At 44.8% G+C, this 21,967-nt stretch overlaps 1 protein-coding gene across 3 annotated transcripts in view; it reads left to right on the top strand.

Annotated features, from left to right (window-relative positions):
* Positions 1 to 21,967, top strand: part of WASHC4 (WASH complex subunit 4) — an 82,846-nt gene that overhangs the window by 11,939 nt on the left and 48,940 nt on the right. For 2 of the 3 annotated variants that reach the window (XM_053254500.1, XM_053254499.1), the window contains exons 7-14: positions 1,585 to 1,667; positions 4,888 to 4,930; positions 10,740 to 10,843; positions 11,579 to 11,699; positions 12,953 to 13,076; positions 13,184 to 13,311; positions 14,224 to 14,384; positions 15,344 to 15,470. In XM_053254500.1, coding sequence (XP_053110475.1) covers positions 1,585 to 1,667; positions 4,888 to 4,930; positions 10,740 to 10,843; positions 11,579 to 11,699; positions 12,953 to 13,076; positions 13,184 to 13,311; positions 14,224 to 14,384; positions 15,344 to 15,470 — 891 coding nt within the window. Of the gene's footprint in view, positions 1 to 1,584; positions 1,668 to 4,887; positions 4,931 to 10,226; positions 10,386 to 10,739; positions 10,844 to 11,578; positions 11,700 to 12,952; positions 13,077 to 13,183; positions 13,312 to 14,223; positions 14,385 to 15,343; positions 15,471 to 21,967 lie in introns of those variants that run through there. The other variant, XM_053254501.1, reaches the window with a different exon arrangement.

Below are 21,967 nucleotides of genomic sequence, written 5' to 3'. Positions count from 1 at the left end.
CTAACCCCACTGCTCCATAAATGCTGTGCTATGCCTGTTTCCACCCCTGCTCACACATGAAAAAATGCATGAATACCTAAACATTAGGTTAGTGTATTCACAGAGCACTTTGGGTGCTAATAAAAGAAGCTGTATCACCAACAGTTAGAAGAAACACTGATTTCTTTTTTATTGTTTAGGATTTTTTTAACTAAATGATGTAAACATTTTGGTTTAAGCAGATGGATTGCAGACTCAAACTACACAATGGGTGTATAATTTTGTTGTTCTTTTCTGGATGAGTCTCCCCACCCCGCCTCGAAAAGTTTCTGTCTTGATCAGTGGACTGGACTTGGAGTGGGGTTGGGAACTGCTTATTCTCTCCCTGCCAGCAATTTGTCCACTCAAAATGTCATAGTGCTACCACCCTGTATTTCTCTTTTCAAGGGAAATGTGTAGAAAAAAGCAGCTGGGGGAAGGCAACTTTGAACACACAAATGGCTGCCTTGAAAAGAATTAAACAGCCACTCCTCTCCCCCATTATTACATTTTTGCTCAAGAGTTCAGCCTCTGTTGGGTCCCCCCCCCCCGTGGGGGAGCCCTGAGCTATGTGCAGCATGTTGATTGGCTTTGAAACAATATCTAAAAATAGATATATTGAAGTACTGGTTTTCTTTAAAAATAGGAGAATGCATTTTAAAATGGGTAACGCGTTAAGAACATTCAAAACAGCGTGGTTTCCCCACAGAAACACCACCACAGATTCTTAAATGAAAGCATGATCAGAATTGCTCAACTTCCTGTTTTTTGTTTTTTTGTTTCAAAGAAATCCTGTTTCTGTAACTGGCATAACTTCAGTAACGTGATTGTAGTATGGTCCAGAAAAATGGTCATCTTTGTGAAATGTACTTGTCTCAAAAGGAGTGGTGGAATAATTGGTTCTGAAAAGTTTTAACTAGAGTACTGGCTGCTGTTTTTCTGGAATCCTTGACATAATTGATGTCTGTGACACACATGTATGATCTCTTGTCTGTCTTGCATATTCTGTGGTTCCAGATTATTCTTACTGTTTCATAAGAGAGTGTTGGGAGAATGTTCAGATTATTTAGATTTGTTTTGTTTTCTACTGATTTTCTTTTGCATTTACCAAGGCATAAGGTCACTAGCAGTTTCCAGAGGATAGAAAACGCTGACAGTAAATGTTAATCACTCTCTAGGTGAAGTCCCAATTTACTGTTAGCAGGAAACTGACTACAGAGCCAGTAACAGTAAATATTGCTTTGGTACAGCTGTTGCACAACCACTAAACTTGTATTGCTGGGACTTCACACTCCCAAGACATTACTCTCCAGAGAGGCTGAACAGATATGAAAGCATTAAGAATTCATAGCTGGTATAATTTAAAAAGCAACCAGCACCAGTATTCCAGACACAATACCCTGAAAATCTCAAGTTTGTTTATGATTATGGACATCGTTGTTTAGGATACAATAGCAAAGTATTTAATTATGAAGTTGTTTTGCTACATTAAGTCCCTAATTGATAAATACTCATTTAGTGAGAAATAGTTTCTAATACAAATGTGTCCAAAATTTGTCATTTCAGGAGCTGTCCTGTTTTGTGACACGGTGCTATGAAGTAGTGATGAATGTCGTTCACCAGTTGGCTGTCCTTTATACCAGTAACAAGTAATTACAGGCAGCAATGTTATCTTCAAATTTACATGTAGACTACATGAATAAGTATGTAGCATGCTGATGTGTTTCCTAATTCTACACATCTATTTTGGGAAGGGATGGCCGAATGTACATCTGAAGCATCCTGTGCGTCCATAGTGTGGGCATTCTTATAAGGAAAATGTTGACATTCTTTAAATTTCTCAGAAATTCTGGGGTGGAACAGTCTTTACTTCTCTAAAATACCTCAGTTGACAGACTGGGTCCATTGACCAGAACAATACCAAGGGAAGGAGCTTCTCTGTAGCTCTCAGACTGAGCCCAGCACCTGGAAGAAAACCCTTTACGAGTAAATATATATGAAATAAAAGCACATAAAAAGTTATAGCATAGGAAAGATAAATAGAAGGGAATCCCACTGAAAAGTGATGCTGAGCAGTTTAGACATGCCAAATCACAAATGAGAGTCTACTGATTCATGCTTTTGTTTCAGATTGTCAGCTTCTCCTTTTAAAAAGAGAGAGAGATTGGGGGTGGGGGAGACTGCCCCACTGGGAACCCATGATAATGGAAATTTACAAGAAGTTCACATTTTTTTTGGTGCTTCCACTGGTTATTTCTGAGATGTAGAAAAGTAGTTCATCCCAAATGCAGGATTATATTCTCATTTGCTAGAACATACTTTTGGAAGATTTATCAATGAAAGCTGGCATTAGAAGAACTCTTTTCCTTGAGTGCTGGGGATAGGGTGCAATAAATCTCTAGCCTGAATCCCTACCTCAGATCAGAGGTGCACTTAGGTAATTTTGGAGCCTGGACCAACGGCTACTAGTTGGATGGCTATAGGCCAACTCCAGCCTCAAAAGCAGGATGCCTCTGAGTATCAGTTGCAGGGGAGTAACAGCAGGAGAGAGGGCATGCCCTCAACTCCTGCCTGTAGTCTTCCAGCGGCATCTGGTGGGCCACTGTGTGAAATGGAATGCTGGACTAGGTGGGCCTTGGGCCTGATCCAGCAGGGCTGTTCTTATGTTCTTATGACCTAAAGGCCTTTGGAGACCCCCCGCCCACTGCTGGAGGTCCCCCTCCTGCAAGTTAAGCATCATCCCAGCGTGCACGTGCACACGCGCACACACACACTGTGACAAACACAGTATTTTTAACACATGAGATATATTTATGCAAATATGCAGTCACAAAAATATTTCAGCACACAGCTTAACATATCCCCATCCCAAATTTTTCTTTCCCCACTCCGCACTCTGTCTCTAAAGCACCCAACACAGGTCACAATCACACTCGGCCGCCTGGCGCAGTGCAGGCAGCCCCAAAAGTCCAGGGGTAAGAGCGCCACTGCCTCAGATAGTGCCTCTCTCCTGGAAATGAAATTTTCTGCATAATTAGAATCCAAACAGTGTCATAACAGCTTGGAAACAAACAATACCAGAACTTTCCTACCTTCTAATCAAGCAGGGTCAGTCTGGGAACTGAGGGGAAACCGCTCCCTTTGGTGGTGGTCTTGCTGATGGACACACTGCCTGTCAACCAAGAGATGATACTTCCCAGAAATAAAAACTTCCCACCCCAGAACCACTGAAGAATTCTGGTTTACTTGCTCCTAATGTAATAAAGCATTAAGTTCCAGAATGGGCATGTCTAGATGAAGAGAAATTGCTAACAAGTAAAAGCCAATTTTTGGTACTAATGTGACATGTATTTTCAAACCTCTTTTCAACACTGAAAAAGTAGACACTCCTATTTGGAGAGGGTATAGATGGCTTGTGTTGGCTGAATTCTTGTGTGGAAATGTAGTCCTTGCTTTCTTCAATAGACACGTTTTTAGTTTGCTTCCACTAATAGCATAAACAACGTTTGCCTCAATAGATGTACAGATTAACCTAGTTTCAGTGTGGGGATTTAGGGTTTATTACATATTTGCATTCCCAGTACTGATGTACTGTCACATTAAAGCAGTGGATTTCAAGGAATTTGCTAGTGAGCTAGGTGGCCTATGTGGGGTATATGTAACAGGTTAGTGCTGGCAGTTATGGGCACTTTGCTTCCAAGATAGAGGCTGAAATGGACAGGTATTCCTCTCCTGTAAAAATGCAATTACTGTTGTGGGTCTGCTTATTAAAAAAAAGTCTGAGACATTAAAGTGTGATATCTTTGTACTAGAAGGCCCAAGCCAGGTGTTTGTGAAGGATTTCTATGTAGTCTTTACATTTGGAATTGTGGAGTGAAAGTACTAGTGTGGTTCATGCTCATAAGACTAGTTGGAAGATTTGCAGTTCTGAGGTTGCACTTGTATTCCATCGCTGCAGTGGATGGTTGACTTGCTTTTTAAAAGCCTCTTTAGATGGGGTAGATGTGTGGCTCTCCAGACGTTGCTGAACTACAACTCCCATAATCCCCAGCCACAATTCAGTACAACTAGGAGTGATGGGAGTTGTAGTTCAGCAACATTTGGAGAGCTACATGTTTTCTACCCCTCTTTTGGACTTGAATACTAACAGGTGGGCCATTGAGCATCAGGCAGACCAAAATTCATGACTCTGTTCAGTTTGGTGGGTTACCTGTTGTGCAGGTCCAGGCTAGAGATATGTGGCAGATTAGCATCTAGACAGTTGCAACCCAACTGTATGGTGTATACTGAGGTCATTCACTCATTCAAAAACTGTGTTCTACCCAGGTTTGAGAGCTGTGTGTGCTCCCAATTTTTGTTTCTGTGGAAGCAAGGTAAAACCTGGGTAGAAGTGGTTATGTGGAAGCAAGGTAGGAGGAAAAGCTACCCAGGTTAAAAGCCACCTACCTAGCCCAGCTTTTCGACCCGGCTCTGGGATCATGTGTTCTCTGGGGCTTTCTCCCGGGGGAATCCCCCAATGCACCACTCATGTTGCAGAGTGCGTTGTGGGGTATCAGGAGGCCGGGATGCGTCATCCCAGGCTCTGGAGCTCTGTGCTGCACGATGCAGCACAAATCATCTGGAAGCATGGTCTGCACTCCCAGTAACATTCAAGCAATCGTCTGGAGGGAAGGTGAGTTGTATCTATCTCCTCCTCCCTTGCCCCTGGCTGCCCAGTCGTGTGAATGACCCTAATATATTTTATGCAGGTTGGAAGTCATTTTCTCAGTTAAGTTAAATACTGCAGAGGGTTTATTGAAGAGTGTTTAAATTTGTTCCTCTAAATATCTAAATTAAATGATGTTAAATACATATTATTTTGTGTTTCAGGAGTGCCCCTAAAGTTATAGAGACATCAGGAGTTCATTTTCAGGTGAGAATTAATTAGAGAGTCTGATATAGTATGTCATAAAACCCTATGAGTTTGGAAGCTGAACTGGGGAAAGCCTTCCTCAAAAGTCTATGTGTCTTTTTGTTGCTGCTGCTGCTGTTAAATAAAAATATCTGGAATGAATCTTTGTCACTTATCTGAAAGGTCATTCTCCTTGGAAGTATGGGTTGTATCGGTTGACTATTACGGATTGCCTTGTCCTCCTGCTCTTAGACAGGGCCAATCACAGAGCTTTGCTTACCACCAGGAGGGAGGGGCGATCCTCTCAGCCTCAGTATGTAGCCAGCTCTCTGTGGTCAGAAGAAAAAATAAGATTAACTGAAGAACAGAGAACACACAACATTCACAAGGTTAAGGAAAATACCCCAAGGAATTTTCCCTAATACTAGCACAACATTCTCCAGGGAGAACAGTCCATCCAGAAAAGGAAACTGCTCGTAAACCAAGGACAGAGAAGAAAACAGACCAGACAACCAAACACAGGTGGAGCAGATACAACCCATACTTCTGAGGAGAATGACCTTTCAGGTAAGTTCCAACGATTCATCCTCCCTCAGAAGAGGGTTGTATCCGCTGACTGTTATGGGACCTACCATAGCCCCTACAAACAAACCCTTGGACAGGAATCCAAAGGTCTGGTCACTCAGTGGAAACCACCTGTGTGCAAGACTCGCCTGCCAAAGGCAGCATCAGCCAAAGCCCAGTCATGAATCTTATAATGTCTCACAAAGGTAGATGAGGCCCACGTGGCAGCCCTGCAAATGTCCCCCAAGGAAACCAAGATGGAGAAGGCAGCCAAGGTGGCGGCACTTCTAGTAGAATGGGCCGTGATGCCTGCAGGAGAATCCACACCAGCAGTGGAATAGGTCAGTTGGATGCATTGACAGATCCACCTGGCTGTGGTGGAAGAGGAAACCCGCTTGCCTAGAAAACAATCCCTAAAGGAAATAAAGAGACTCAGAGACCCTAAAAGACTTGGTTCGCCTCAAGTAGATCCTTAAGGCTTTGCGTATATCCAAGTCATGCCACTCCTTCTCCTTAGGGGAGGATGGATTAGGACAAAAGGACAGCAGCATCAATTCCTGTGTTCTGTGAAAAACAGAATTCACCTTTGGAAAGGAAGTGGGATCAGTGCGAAGCAAGACATACTCCAGGAAAAACAGATACAACTCCTTCCGCACGGACAGAACTCCCAGGTCGGAAACCCGCCTGGCAGAAGTGATCGCAATCAAGAATGAAACCTTAAGGGACAGCAGCCTCAATGACACCGACCTCAAAGGTTCAAACAGTGCCTTGGTAAGGGCTCTAAGTACCAGGTTCATATCCCAAGTGGGAAATCTATGTACTGTAGGTGGCTTTAGGATATCTGCACCTTTAGGAACCTTTGGATATGTGGGTGCCCCGAGAGGGAAGATACACCCTGCACCTCCAAGACAGAAGCAACAGCAAAGACCTGGCGACAAAGGGTGTTTGGGTGGAGACCCCTGTCTAGCCTCTTCTGTAGGAACTCCAACACTGGACTACGGACGCCGATAGGGGCGTAACCCCTTGTGAGTTATACCACATGGAAATATCCACAGGCCTCTGAAGAGTCCTTCTTAATCTCCAGGCGAAGAGATTGAGCCATTCTGGCTCCGGGTGGATCACTGGCCCCTGCCTGAAAAGGTGAGGGCGACAACCCAGGGCCATAGGGGGTTTGCACAACAGCTAGACCAGGTCAGAAAACCAAGGCTGGTGTGGCCAATGCAGAGTCACCAGAATGACCTCTGCCGCCTCCTGTCGAATTCGCTGTATAGTCTGTGGAATTATTGCCATGAGAGGGAAGTTGTATGTCAGACTGCTGGGCCAGGGAGCTGTCAGGGCATCCACTCCCTTGGCCCCGGGAGTCAAGTATCTGGACTAGAACCGATCCAGCTTGGCATTTTTGGGGGTAGCAAACAGGTCCATGACAGGAAGATCGAACCGTGGTACAAGACCTGAACGCTCAATGACCACTCGGTTGGATCTATGTGAGAGCGGTTTAGCCAGTCTGCTACGGTGTTTAACACCCCACTTACATAGTCGGCCTCTAATGAGAGCAGGTTTACCTCCACCCATGATAGCAGCGTAGTTGCCTCCCTCATCAGGGCCTGGGACCTTTTCCCTCCCTGACGATTGATATGGGCCTTGGCAGTTGCACTGTCAGTCCGAACTAGAATGTGATGGTTCTGGAGGAGAGGCAGGAACTCCATTAGAGCGTACCTTATTGCTCGAAGTTCCAACTAATTTATGTTGTTTAGTTGTTCCTCCTCGATCCATAGACCCTTTCGCTATGAGTTGTTGACAGTGCTCTCCCCAGCCCTGATGGCTGGCATCCATTGTTACTTGGAGACGGGTTATCAGCAGAAACATGACCCCCCTCTTCAAGGCTGGAGACACCCACCAATTCAGGGACAGCCGAACCCATTCTGGCAAACTGACCCTGAGTCTTGACCTTCCCATAACCCGGACCTGGTGAGGAAGCAGGAACCACTGAAGGGAGCGGGAATGGAACTGACCCCAAGGAACAATACCTATGGCCGATAATATGAGCTCCTGCAATTGGCTCAAGGATCGGATATCGTACCTGGGGCAAAGAACTAAAGCCCAACACCTGCAGATCAATTTGCGTCTGCATTCTGGAGGGAGGGAAACCACCCCTTTGGCCGTGTCGAGGGCCCCGAAGTGCAATATATTAGTCTGTCGCCTGAGGGTACTTCTTTGATAATTCACAATGAAGCCATGGGCTTCCAGCACCGATAGGGTCGTCTTGACATCTCCCCGGCTTCTCTGAATCGAAGGAGACCTGATCAAAAGATCGTCCAAAGAAGGATAAACATGGACGCCCTTGGTCCTCAAGTGTGCCATGAGTGCTACCATGATCTTGGTGAACACTCTTGGCACAGTCGAAAGACCAAAGGGAAGGGCCCGATATTGAAAGTGGGAGTTGTAAACAAAATGCAGAAACCGTCGGTCCTGAATGTGAATGGGAACATGGAGGTAAGCCTCCTTGCGGTCTACAGATGTTAAGTAGTCCCCCTGCTGGATGGCCATCAGAATTGACGGGATGGTCTCAATCCGGAAGCCCCTCTTCCTCAGGAACTGATTCACAAATTTGAGTTCCAGAATGGCCCCATTCTTCTTTGGTACCAGGAACAAGATGGAATAAATCCCCCATCCCCTCTCTTCCAGGTACCGGTTCAATTGCCTGTATCATGGACAGGTGTTGAATGGCCTCCAACATCCGGGCATGCTTGGACCCCTTGTGCGAATGGGGAGATGGCAGGAAATGGTCCGGTGGCTGGAAGGAAAATAACAAGGTCTGATGGATCCAGACATCCGAATGTGTCCCCGACCAAACCTTCGCAAATGCCTTAAGCTGGCCCCCCACCTGGGGGGGGGCAAGAGTGACCTCCCCTGAGGGCAGTCATTGGGTGCCCTTGTGCTTGAAACCAGGCTTGGCGTGTTGACCAGGCTGCTGGGGCCTGTGAGGTTCATTGTCCTGAAAGGACAACTGTGGTTTGGACCAGGTGAACCTATCTATTGGAACGTGGAAGAAAACCTGGCTTAAAGCCCCTGGAAGTGGACGAGGTGGACGGAAAAGGTTTGCGCTCTTGCCTGTGAGTGCTAGAGGGCATGGCCTTCTTTTTGTCCCTAGTCTCAATCAGTATGGGATCTAGTACCTCTCAAAACAATTTGCCCCCTTTAAAAGCCAAATTGGCGAGGTTACTCCTAGGTTTCTGATCCACCTTCCAATTTTTGAGCCAAAGCATTTGGCGGACCGTAACATCAAATGCCATAGTCCTGGCAGACAACTGAAGTGCGTCAAGGGAGAAGTCTGCCATAAAGGCCGCAGCTTTACCCAGCTTATTGAGACCCTGCCGCAAGGCAGATAGTCCAGGAGGGACAAGTGGAGTCAATTCCCTAACCCATGGAATGGCTGCTCAAGCGAAAATGGAGTTGGACATAGAAGTGCATAAAGAAAAGAGCGATAGACTCAAGCAACCTACGTAAAGCAGTGTCACATTTTTTGTCATCCAGGTTCTTTAAAGCATCATTGCCATCTTTGGGAAGTACTGCACCTGTCACCAAGGTGGCCACTTCAGCAGCTATGGGTGGTACCTTTTTCCAAAAGTGCTTTGCCAGAGTTATAAAATCACCTGACGGCAGGTGGAGGCCCCTTACTCTCAGTAGGCCTATCCCATTCAGCCTGGATAAGGTCTAAGAACAACTGAGGGCAGGGGACAGACACCTCAGGCGCTCTGAGAGATGGAAGCACAGCAGGGTCCCCTTCAGAGAGCTCTGGGGCAGACTGAACCACCCCCTCCAACCGAAGACTCTTACAAGCCTTGTGCAGCAGTACATGGAAATCAGACTGTGAGAACAGTCTGTAGGGAGGGTGCTGCGAAGCGCTGGGCTCTCCCTCATCCCTGAAAAGCTCCCTCTCCTCCTTGCCTGAGTCAAGCCTCTGAGGGCTCAGTGGGGGGGGCCTGGATGGCAGGGTAGGTACTGCAGAACACATTGGAGCCGGAGAACTGTGGGGGGACAAAATGGGTGGCCCCTGCTCCAAACCAATGGGGTAGTTACCCCATCAGGCTGAGTGGCAATCTCCCTGTTCGGGCCACTTTCAGTCCCCAAAATAGCAGCTGCCATGCCCTGAACATGCAATGAAGGAAAACTGGCAGGAACAGGCAGCCACGGCAGTTTCCCAAACTCCTCTGCTATAACCCTCCAGATCAGGGCTGCGAAGCTCGGGGGAATATTGTTCTCCCTACTGTCTGCCGTGGGTGACTGCTGAGAGGCCGCAAGGGGACTCGATCGCTTAGCGAATGGGGCGCAGGAAGGTTCTGTTAAAGCCTTCCCTCCCCTGTCCTTGAACCCCTCCCCCACAGTGGCCGGGCCCGGCAGAGCACTCTCTGCTGGAGCTGAAGTGCTAGGAGCCCCCTCAGATGGCAACCCCTCTCAAAGCGCAGCCTCACATGCCGCCGAGGTTCCGTCCACCTTTCTCTTCGCTGCCTTCTTTGCCACCGCTTTCTTGGTGGTCCTGGGGGATTGAGCCTTGGGTGCAGGATGAGTTGCTGCCACCCACTCGGTCCGGCATGCAGAGTGCACTACAGAGTCCTCCGAGAGAGAGAGAGAGCTCTCTCTCGCTGTGAGAGGCATCGGTGGCCATGGCAAGGCTGGAATGCCGAAAACAGAGGCCACGGGAGGCACAAACCTCGCAGCGCTTAGCTTCCCCCTGACTAGCACTGAGGCATGCAGGAAAGGCGAGAGGGGAAAGATAAGGGTCCAAATCAAAAGGACAAACAACTTAAACAAACACTCTCCTCAAAGAAATGGAGCAACTTTCTTTCAGTACCTGCTGGAGTGAGACAGGGTGAAAAACGGAGGCTGAGGGGATTGCCGCTCCCTCCTGGTGGTAAGCAAAGCTCTGTGATTGGCCCTGTCTAGGATCAAGAGGTCGAGGCAACCCATAATAGTCAGCAGAGACAATCCTCTTCTGAGGGAGAATAAAAATCCTTTGCTTTAAATAAAAAGTCTCTGGAAATCTACAGTTAATATCAGTAGTTTTGCTAAATCTTTTACAAGCCCAGGATTGTATCTTGTTTCCTTCAGGGACGCTTTCAACCAGCTAGTAATGTCACAGCATAATTTAAAAAAAAATGCATTCTATAAAAACTGTTGTAATGGCCTTGTGTATCTCAAACAAGTACTGTATTTAATAATGTTCTTGGAATACTAAATCCATGATGAACTCTAACTTTTTCAACAGGCTATGTATGAGCATCTGGGGGAACTGTTGACAGTTTTACTCACACTGGATGAGATAATCGATAATCATGCCTTGCTGAAAGATCACTGGACCATGTACAAAAGGTGTGTCAAATTCTTCAAGCTATTTTCTCTTTAGAAAAATAAAATAATTATGCTGTGCCACTCCTGGTCATTTCCATGGGGCTTAAATATCAGTTTTCTTGGGTTGCACCCAGTACGTTTGGCAGCTCTGGTATTCATACCTCAACTTCCTGAATGCCTTTATTCATTCGTTATATTTCTATGCCTCCCACTCAAAATGTCTCTAGGCAGTTTACAAAGAATTATAATCAACAGTTTAATCAGAAATTACATTCTTAATTTCTGTTAAGAAATTCTATTATATTTTCTAAATATAATAGAATTATATTTATGTAATTATATAAATTATAAATATAATTTATACATAAATTATATTTAATAGAAATCTATTAAAATCTTCTTTTGTCTTTTGGGTTTTGCTATTGACTTACATAGGGACAAGGTTAAGCTTTTATTGTGTAATAGTAACTATTGCTATAATGGCCAAATGCTGTGAACTGTTTTACAGAAACTTGTGAAATTTCCTCTTGTGACTGTTGCCCTTGGATTACTTCCCAGTGGGCAATATTGTCTCAAAATAAAAATGTTCTTGTGCTCTGGTGTTCCAGAATGTAATTTGGATATCAAGGGAAGTTGCCACAGCTGAGATTAATGAACTCTTGGTTCAGGCAGAGCCTAAATACAGAAAATATGTATGAAAAGTTAATTTTAATTTGTGCGTGTGTTTTAGTTTAGTTTTGTTTTTTGCTTTGCTAGGTTACTGAAATCTGTCCATCACAATCCTTCTAAATTTGGAGTTCAGGAAGATAAACTGAAGCCATTTGAAAAGCTGCTATTAAAACTGGAAAACCAGTTGTTAGATGGGATGATATTCCAGGTAACTTAATAAAATATGATGAGCATTGTTTCATTTGGGAAGATCAACTTAAACATTGATGGTGACTTACAGTAATAAAATAGTGAACATCTATCTAGGTAATTTGTATATCTTGCTTAGGAGCAAAGAGTATTTGTTCTGGATGAAGAGTTACTGGATGCCACCTAATATAGCTGCTCTCTACTAGGGATGGGCCCGGACCGGTCCGGAGGCCATTGAAAAAGCCTCCGGACCGGTCTGGACCTGGGTGGTTTGGTTCGGGGTGGGGGGTAGCTTTAAGAGCGGCGGGAGGGTTTACTTATCCCTCCCACCGCTTTCCCACTCTGGCGCCGTAATCTTAAGAGTAATTGGGGCGGCAGGAAAGCTCCCTGCTGCCCCTTCCCCAATGTTGCCGAAAAACCTCCCAGGAGTGCTTTGCGCGCGCACACGTCACAGAGACATCGTGCGTGCGCTTCACGTCTCTGTGACGTGTGCGTGCGCAAAGCACTCCTGGGAGGTTTTTCGGCAACATTGGGGAAGGGGCGGCAGGGAGGTATCCTGCTGCTCCAGTTACTCTTAAGATTACGGCGCCAGAGCGGTGGGAGGGGTAAGTAAACCCTCCCATCACTCTTAAAGCTACCCCCCACCCCAGTGCCAGACCGCATTTGGCGGTTCCGTGCACACCCCTACTCTCTACTGAGTGGAACAAAGTCTTCTAGTGTGTTGTTGCTTTTGATTATGGATGTTTTGTCTTGATCTTCCTTAATTTTTATTTCAATACCGATATTCTAATGTGATTGTTTTGTACATCACTTGGGAGCTTCAGAAGAAAGCTGTGTAGCAATTCAAAAATAAAGTACTTAAAGCTTTAGATGACCGCCTTGTTTTTATATTATATCTAAATAGCTAACAGTAACATCTCATAAATGCTGTTGTTGTAGTCATTGTTTTTAAAATTTACTGTTTAGGTCAGAAATGGGTTCAACTTTTTAAAGTGTTCCCTTCTGTTCATGTAGAAGTGAGCAAAGTTCCTGCTGAAGTGAGCAAAGCTGGCCAATTAGCAACATCCAACTGGATGTATATAGGAATTTCCTTTTAATCGGATTTCCAATACAATTTCACTTTTAATAGGACACCCCAAAACAAAGAACAGTTTTCAGTTCAAATTGTGTATGGACTTGTGATTTATTTGCAATAATATTACATACTTTGATGTCACATTCTGCATAATGCTAATGTTGTACATTGCTCTTACTTTCCTTGTCCTCATTCAGGCTTGTATAGAACAGCAGTTTGATAGCCTCAATGGTGGAGTGTCGGTGTCGAAGAATAGCACTTTTGCTGAGGAGTTTGCACATAGTATTCGCACAATTTTTGCAAATGTTGAAGCTAAACTGGGTAATGCAAAATGGCCCCTTCTCATGTTGTCATTTTTGTTTATATGAGTTCTTATATGGTTCTCTAATGGCAAATTTTAAAAAATGTTTTCTGTGTGTTTGTACAAGGTGAACCCTCAGAAATTGACCAGAGAGAGAAATATGTAGGAATTTGTGGACTCTTTGTACTGCATTTTCAGATTTTTCGGACTGTAGACAAGAAATTCTACAAATCATTACTGGACATTTGCAAAAAGGTGAAGATTTTGCAGTTTGTAATTTTCCTCACAAGCATTGTGAAAATACAAAGCTCTTAGTAATGTTTATCTTAGATCTTTTATAGTAGGAGAGCTGGTCTCGTGGTAGCAAGCATGAAATGTCTGCTTTGCTAAGCAGGGTCCACCCTGGCTTGCATTTGAATGGGAGACATGTGAGGACTGTAAGATATTCCCCTCAGGGGATGAGCCGTTGTGGGAAGAGCACCTGCATGCTTGCATGCAGAAGGTTCTAAGTTCCCTCCCTGGCATCTCCAAGATAGGGCTGAGGGAGACTCCTGCCTGCAACCTTGGTGCTGGCTGTTGGGTTTGAAGTTACTAAACTGCTTAAAGCTCTAATCTGGTGTGTGCGTGTGCTTTTGTTTTTCTTGTGCCTTGCCTTATATTATTAAAATATTTATATACTGTGGGGTTTTTTTTTAGCAACAAAGTGGCTTACATAGCAAAATATATTAGAAAATTATTCTTTATCCTGTGTTTCTTCTTCTAATATTTACTGACTATTTTATTTTGCTTTGTGCTTGTAACTCTAGCTCATATATAAATAACTCACATATTGTCTCCTTGCTCTAAACATCTTGCAATGTTTCTATGCCATTTTGAAGCTATGGAACATAAGCTCAGGAGCAGAGCCTGAAATCCTAAGCCAGCATGGGAAATGAATGGGCTTGCTTCAAGTAACGTACTTTCAGTTGGGAAGTTGTGTATGTGTATTCGTTGGAGTACTTAAGATAACTTTAATAATGCATATAGGACCTTTTTACATCTCTGTAGGGGATGTAGTGAGAATGATGCTTGTGGCGTATTGAATAGCTTTTTGATATAAATTAATGTCAGAATAAGCCCTAATATGAACTTTTCCCTCCCACCCAAATTTTACTGTTGATGCTGCAGGTGCCAGCTATCACACTTACTGCTAATATAGTTTGGTTTGCTGACAGCTTTCTGATCCAGAAGGTGCCAGCTGCAGCCAAGCTTCTGGACAAGAAAAGCTACAATACCATTAAAACACACAGGGAAACGTTTCTACAGCAGAAGGCCCAGTCACTTACCAAGTAAGTTTTGAAAAGAAAGAGCTCTCTTGCCTGCATGGTTTTATTCTGTACACCAAACATATTTGGAAACTGCAAAATTAGGAATTAGCTGGTGGTGTTTTGAAATTAATGGGGCAACCTGTTTAGGATAGGGTGACAGTCCTGAAAAGAGAAGTTTTTGTGGTTTTGGTGCTCTTGACAATAAGGGATGATATCACTAGTGTACCTGCCAAGAGAGAAGTTACGGTTTACAATAACTAGTCATGTTATCCTTATTAAGGAATTGAGATTATTTACATTGGCTTACTTCAAACTTCATAACAAACTGTGGTTTGTGCTAGCTAACCTGTTCAGAACAACCTGGCTCATGGTAAAGAGCTGCTTGTCTGTTTATTTCTGTTTTCCATCCTATAATATGACAATGCAGAGATGCTCTTCAGGATGTGTTCCAAGGAAAAAAGCTACTTCAGGAAATGGGCACTTGATATGCTTATATTTTGAGAGACCAGGAGCTGGTCTTGTAGTAGCAAGCATGACTTGTCCCCTTAGCTAAGCAAGGTCCGCCCTGGTTGCATATGAAAGGGAGACTAGAAGTGTGAGCACTGTAAGATATTCCCCTCAGGTGATGGAGCTGCTCTGGGAAGAGCAGAAGGTTTCAAGTTCCCCCCCTGGCTTCTCCAAGATAGGGCTGAGAGAGATTCCTGCCTGCCGTCTTGGAGAAGCTGCTGCCAGTCTGTGAAGACAATATTGAACTAGATAGGCAAATGGTCTGACTCAGTATATGACAGCTCCCTATGTTCCACTCAGCTTCATGTTCTCTCCATCTCCATAATGCAGCAACCTGTGAAGTAGGCCAGTGGCTGTAACCATGATTTGTCAACTCAGACATTAGGTAAAACCATGGGTTGAAATCCCACTTTAAACTGAACTCATTTAATCATGCCTGAACCATTAAGTAACCCTATTTGGTTTCTCTCCAGAGAGATGCAGTCATATCATGTGTTTGTCAGCTCATGGATGATGAAAATGGAATCTATATTGTCAAAGGAACAACGAATGGAGAAGTTTGCTGAAGATCTCACTAACAGGTGCAACATTTTTATACAGGTGTGTGTTAGGTTCTAAAATGATATGGTTAGAAAATGCAGATTAATGTACAATTATGTTTTTTGAGCTGCTTCGTACATAGAGGAAACTGAATACAGATCTAAGTATAAGACTAGTAATTGGTGATATGTAAAGTTTTACATCAAATAGAAAAATATTGTATGTATTTACATGGGGCTGAAATAATAAAAAAAATTATTTATTTTATTTTTACATTTTATATCCCACTCTTCCTCCAAGGAGCCCAGAGCGGTGTACTACATACTTAGGTTTCTCTTCACAACAACCCTGTGAAGCAGGTTAGGCTGAGAGAGAAGTGATTGGCCCAGAGTCACCCAGCTAGTTTCATGGCTGAAAGGGGATTTGAACTCGGGTCTCCCTGGTCTTAGTCCAGCACTCTAGCCACTACACCACGCTGGCTCTTTATTTTATTCCCCCCCCCATTTTAATTTATCTTTATTTATATAGATATTTAATATATATTCAATTGGGTGGGTTTTTTTCCCTTTCATACACGCTTTTTTGGTATCGTAAAAAAAATTTTAAAGGAAAAAAAGTAGCAATATAAATCAGTACATTCCATGAGTGAATGGTCTGTTTATGAAAACAAGACTAAAAGAAGAGGAAGAAACCACAATCCCATGCATGCAAGAAAGGAAAAAGAGGCTGGCTTGTTTTCTTTTTTAAAAAACCAGCCACCTTAAAAGGCAAGTACAAATATCAACAGAGAAGCAGCACAGGGTAGAGATGTGTGAAAATTAACCTAATTCCACTCTCACTTCTACTACATTTTAAAGTGCAAAGAAGCTTGGGTTTGTTTATTTGAATCTACATAATACAAGCAAATTATATTCCCCCATCCTGCTTAAAAAACAATAAAATAAACCTAAAAGATATACACTATACACAGTCTTATAGAGACACGTACATCTACTTTGTAGCCCCAAGAATTGATATGCAAGTAATTAAAATCAATTAAAACTCAGGAACAATGATACTTACTTCCCGCCGCTGTAGACTTTCTGCCCTTTAATAATAATCAGTGGACCTGCCCACCAGTTCAGTGGACCTGCCCACCCCCACCCCAGCCCATATACAAAAATATGATTTTTGTATTTGCTGACTGCATTTGTATTTGCTGGCAGCAAATATATATGGCCTCTGCTAACTAGGCAGAGGTAGTCACCTTAAGTGGCATAGCAGGGAAATGCTTGACTAACAAGCAGAAGGTTGCCGGTTCGAATCCCCGCTGGTACTATATCGGGCAGCAGCGATATAGGAAGATGCTGAGAGGCAGCATCTCATACTGCGAGGGAGGAGGCAATGGCAAACCCCTCCTGTATTCTACCAAAGGAGACCACAGGAGTCGAAATCAACTTGAACGCACACTTTACCTTACTTATAACTAGGCAGAGACAACTTTTAAAGTGGTGAATCTGGAAGTGATCTGTTGCCGTCATAAGGCGGGGTTCTGCACCTGCGCAGGACCATTTAGGCAGAATTGACTAGCTCCTTGAAGCACTAAGCCCTGCCTCATGCACGTGGTGCACATGCTTAGGTTAGGCGGGCTAGCATTTTCTCCTCAGTTCCTTTCTGACAGCTATTGTGTCAGCACCTCGGACTGGAACAGTTTTCTGTGAAAAAGAACAAAATTAAGATAGTTTTTAACATGTTTTGACTCGGACTGGACCAGACTATTCTTATTCTTAGCACTTTGAAATTAGTCAGAATGGACATTTTATTTGGTTATGACCTTGGATTGGACTAGGAATGGACTTTACTTGACGTTACTTGAGTATTTCCCCTTGTTTCTTTATCGCACTATGGATAAGAAAAATACCTTTAAGTGCTGTGTCTGCTTTAATGCTAAACTCCCTTCAGCAGACGACCATGATTTGTGTCTACTTTGTTTAGGGGAGGAACACAATACCTCCACCTCTAAAATCTGCTTAACCTTCTCTCATCAAACAAGAAAGAACAGAGCCCTTTGGCTGAGAGCTGCCCTTTACAGTGATGCCCTCTGCCCTGGCGCTCCAATGCCCAGGTATCCAGTTGACGCTCCCATGCCCTTGACATCAGGTATGATGTCGAAGTCGACACTGGGCACTGCATTGAAGCCGAAGTTGAGGACTGCTGCCAAGCAGTCTAAATCCTCAACTTGGGCTTCTTCGGCAGCCACCACCAGCACATTTAAAGCGCCAAAGCCACCTTCGGAGTCTTCTCATCATAAGCGACACAAGCTTGGCATTGAGGCTCCAATACCAAGGAGGCGCCTTCCATTGCATCCCGAGCTACGCCTTCCCCAATGACACTCCAGTCGGCACCTGTGATGCCTCGGTCACGCCTTGCGACCTCAGAAGTCATGGCCCTAGATCAGCCGTCGCCTTTGACTCCAGGCCGAGCTTTGGCATCTGCCTCAACATCGAGGATGGTACCGACCACAACTTTGTCCACTGGGCATCGTGAGTGCTCTCTCTCGCCGGCTGTGACACCACAACAATCATAATTTCTGGCTACTCATCCATTGCTACAGACCTTGTATCCTTCAACAGTTTCCTTCAGCATCAATGTTGGTGATGAAGACATGGAAACTAGTTTAGGGTCTGGTGAAAGCACACGATCAGATTCAACATTTTATGGCTTTCTGAGCCTTGGTCTTGATGCCAAGGAGGAAAGAATGAACTTCTCTGTGCCAAAGACATGGGGCACTTCTGCAGCCTTTCAACCCTTCCATTCTGTGGCAGGCTGACTTTTGACACCGATGCCCTCTAGTCCACAGCACTGGAGGGCTGCAAAAGATTATGTTGCCACACCGGGTTTGATGCGTGAAGGTAGTTGGGGAAATGCAACTCTGCCGCACCTACGCTCCCTTGGGCTTCCATCGGACTCTCAAGACTACACGCTTTGGAAGGCTCAGTGTTAACATTGATTATCCCCATAGCTATCCAAGTCACTCCCCCTCCGGACTTGTCTGCTCTAGCTGTGATGTTAGTCTTGATGTCGACTCAGGTCACTCCGCCACTGGCCCCTTCTTTGGCTTTAATATCAACGCAAGTTACCCCTCCAATATTAGAGGATATTATAGTATCGAAGTGTCCTGCCTTAAGTTTTTGCATCTCCACTCAAATTGGGAGGTGCCTCAACCTCGGCCTCAAAAGAGCCAACTAACTCAAATTGTAGTCCTTGACACAAATTCATCTATCACTCAAATGGCGCCCAAGAAGGAAGTCCCTGTTTCCTCTGGACCACGGGCCGTAGTGCTCACGGAGGATTATGACTCCGATTCATCAACTGCTTCTACCTTGGGTTCGTCTGAGCATCCTGATGAACCCCCTCTCGAAGTGGTGCCCTCTGACAGTATTTCTCGGAACAAAGAGATGTGTTCTTATAATCGCCAGATTTCTGAAATGGCTTCGACGCTTGGCTTGGAGCTGAAGGAGCAAACCCAAGATGTAGAGGATCCTTGCTACAAGTTCTTCAGTTCTAATGCGTCCACCCAGCCAGTATACCTTCCTATGCTGCCAGACATATCCAAGGCGGCTAAGTCTGCGTGGCACACGCTACAAACTTCTGCTCCGACCTCCAAGCGTTAGGAGAATTTATACAGAATCCAAGAAGTTTCTCCAAGAATCCACAGACAGTTTCTCAGGTTCACAGTGGATTGCCAAGTCTACCAGTACAATGTCCTGCCATTTGGACTGGCGATGGTGCCCCGTGTATTTACAAAATGCATGGCCATCGTTGTGGCTCACCTTTGAGCTTGAAGCCTAACTATTTTTTCTTACCTTCATGACTGGCTTCTGGCAAGGAGACAGAAAGACGAGTTAGCTTCACTAGTCCCGACGGTCCTGAATCTGCTCGAGAATCTGGGCATTCAGGTTAGTTGGTCAAAGTCTAGGCCATAGCCCTTCAAGTACATAGATTAGATAGGAGCATTTCTTGATGTGCGCAAACAGCACGCGTTCCTGCCCAGGGAACACTTCCTCCACACCAAGGCTGTAGTGACCACCTTCATGATGCAACCCAGGCAAAGAGCTCACGAGGCAGAGAGACTGCTGGACCTCATGGCGTCGTCCAACTCCACCATGCATTTTGCAAAACTTGGTCTCAGACATCTTCAGCTTTGGTTTCTGTCTGTATTTCAACAAGATGTGGACAGTGTACAGAGGCTTTCGACAGTTCCTCCACCAATCTTTTTATCCCTTCAGTGGTGGACTAAGGAGTCAACCTGTTTGTCTGGAGTCCCCTTCAGGTACTTCAGCCTTCTGCCTGAGTGATGATGGACACATCCTTAGGCTGGGGGGCCCATTGTGGGGGATGTTCAGGCACAGAGTCTGCGGTCTCTGAGCGAACAGCAGATGCACATCATCTTTTTAGAACTCCTGGCAGTATTTCAGGCTCTCAAATCCTTCCAACCAACCCTGATAGGCAAGGTCGTCCAGATCAGCCTGGACAATACTATGGTGTTAGGTTACTTAAATTGTCAGGGAGAAATGGTCTCCTACTCCGTTTGCATGCTCAACCTGAAAACTTGGAATTGGACCCTAGCACGGCAGATAATGCTGATAGTGGTTCATATCAAAGAAGCGGAGAACACCGTAGCGGACCGTCTCAACAGATCTTCACTCGGCAACACAAATGGGAGTTCGATCTACAATACCTCCAACTGTTGTTCCGGATCTGGAGTATACCGGAAGTCGACCTGTTTGCAACGTCCATGAACAGAAAGTGTCCCCAGTACTGCTTGAGAGCTGGCATCGGCTGCGACTCCAGAGGGGATGCCTTATAATTCAGCAGGGGTTGTCAGTTTCTATACGCCCCCCGCCCGCTTACCCTCTGCTGAACAGAGTTCTAGCAAAAATCTTGAAGGAATCTGCAAACTGCATTTTGATTGCTCCATAGTGGCTCCGGCAGCTATGGTCTAAATAAGCATTCACACTGTCGAAAGGTCACCAGGCAACTACCTCAATGCAAGCATTTTCTCGTCCAGGAGGGCAGAAGGCTCTGCCATCCTGACTTAAGGACTCTAAACTTGACCGCATGGATGATAAGCTCCTGAATGACATCCTTCTCAATGACAGAAAGAAATCTACATGTGTTAACTACAACAGCAAATGGAAGCGGTTCAGGCTTTATTCTCAGGAACACAGCTTCCTGGCTCATTCTGTGACTTCCCGGGAGATCTTGTTCTACCTCACATAGCTGAAGCATTGGAACTTGGCCAACATTTCTATCAAAGTCCACCTGGCCGCTGTTTCTGCTTGCTATCCCAGATGGCACAGGGAAAACCGTCTTCTCTCATCTGGACCTAGAGATTCCTTAAAGGCTTAAACAACCGTTACCTGCCTATCCGGCGGCCCACTGACCAATGGAGCCTGTCTCTTGTCCTATCAGCCCTGACAGAGCCCCCTTTTGAGCCCATGGCTATGGCACCTCCTAAACCTGAAACCCTGAAGTTGGCCTTTCTCCTAGCCATAATGTTGGCCCGCCATGTCATCGAATTAAATGCTCTTCGTATTGATGTCCCCTATGCAAAGTTTCATGAGGACAAGGTGGTGCTTTGCTTGGATTTCGAATTCCAGCCTAAAGTGATTACTTATTTTCATATTATTTATTTATTTATGACATCATTTTGCCTACCTTTTTCTGGAATCTCTCGATGCCTTTAAAATGCTTGTTGCATTTCTTGGATGTGAGACGTGCTCTCCTACTTGAGACAGACCAAGTCCTACAGGAAAACAAAACGTCTTTTTGGTGGTTACAAGGCTAATGTGAAAGGTTACCAAATTTCAAGACGGAGACTTTCCCACTGTATTGTGGAGCTGATTTTCCTGGCTTACGAGCACCAAAATGTGGAGCCCTCTAAGACCATATGAGCCCGTTCTACTGGGGCTTATGCTACTTCTGCTGCCCATATAGCACGCATTAAGCTCAGAGACATCTGCATAGCAACAACCTGGTCTTCTGAGCATACCTTCGTAAAGCATTATGTGTTTGACCTTCGCTCTGCGGCTCAGGCCAATTTTGGGAGAGGTGTGCTGAAAAGGGTCTTACCTTAGCATACTACACTGGCCTCCAGACTGACAGCTCATTAGTCACCCACTCTTATGAATGCAACAGATCATGATTCAGATAAACAGGTTGCTCATCTGTAACTTTTGATCTGGAAGTGATCTTTTGCAGTCATAAGACCCTCCTGCCGGCCCTGCTGCACTATGCGAAGTGACAATCTGTATGTTTAAAGGTTTCAGATGCTACTTACCTTGTTGAACTGTACTCTGGTTCCATACGATGTTTAAACACCAATGTTGGTCCTCCAGGAACTGAGGAGAAAATGTTATCCCACCCAAACTATCTCAGTGCAATGTGGTGTAGTGGTTAGAGTGTTGGACTAGGACCAGGGAGACCCAAGTTCAAATCTCCATTTAGCCTTGATACTTACTGGGTGACTCTGGGCCAGTAACTTCTCTCTCAACCTATCCTACTTCACAGGGTTG

This window comes from Hemicordylus capensis, chromosome 5 (assembly GCF_027244095.1).
Source record: "Hemicordylus capensis ecotype Gifberg chromosome 5, rHemCap1.1.pri, whole genome shotgun sequence".
Taxonomy (NCBI): Eukaryota; Metazoa; Chordata; class Lepidosauria; order Squamata; family Cordylidae; genus Hemicordylus; species Hemicordylus capensis.
This window is presented reverse-complemented; position numbering and strand designations above follow the sequence as displayed.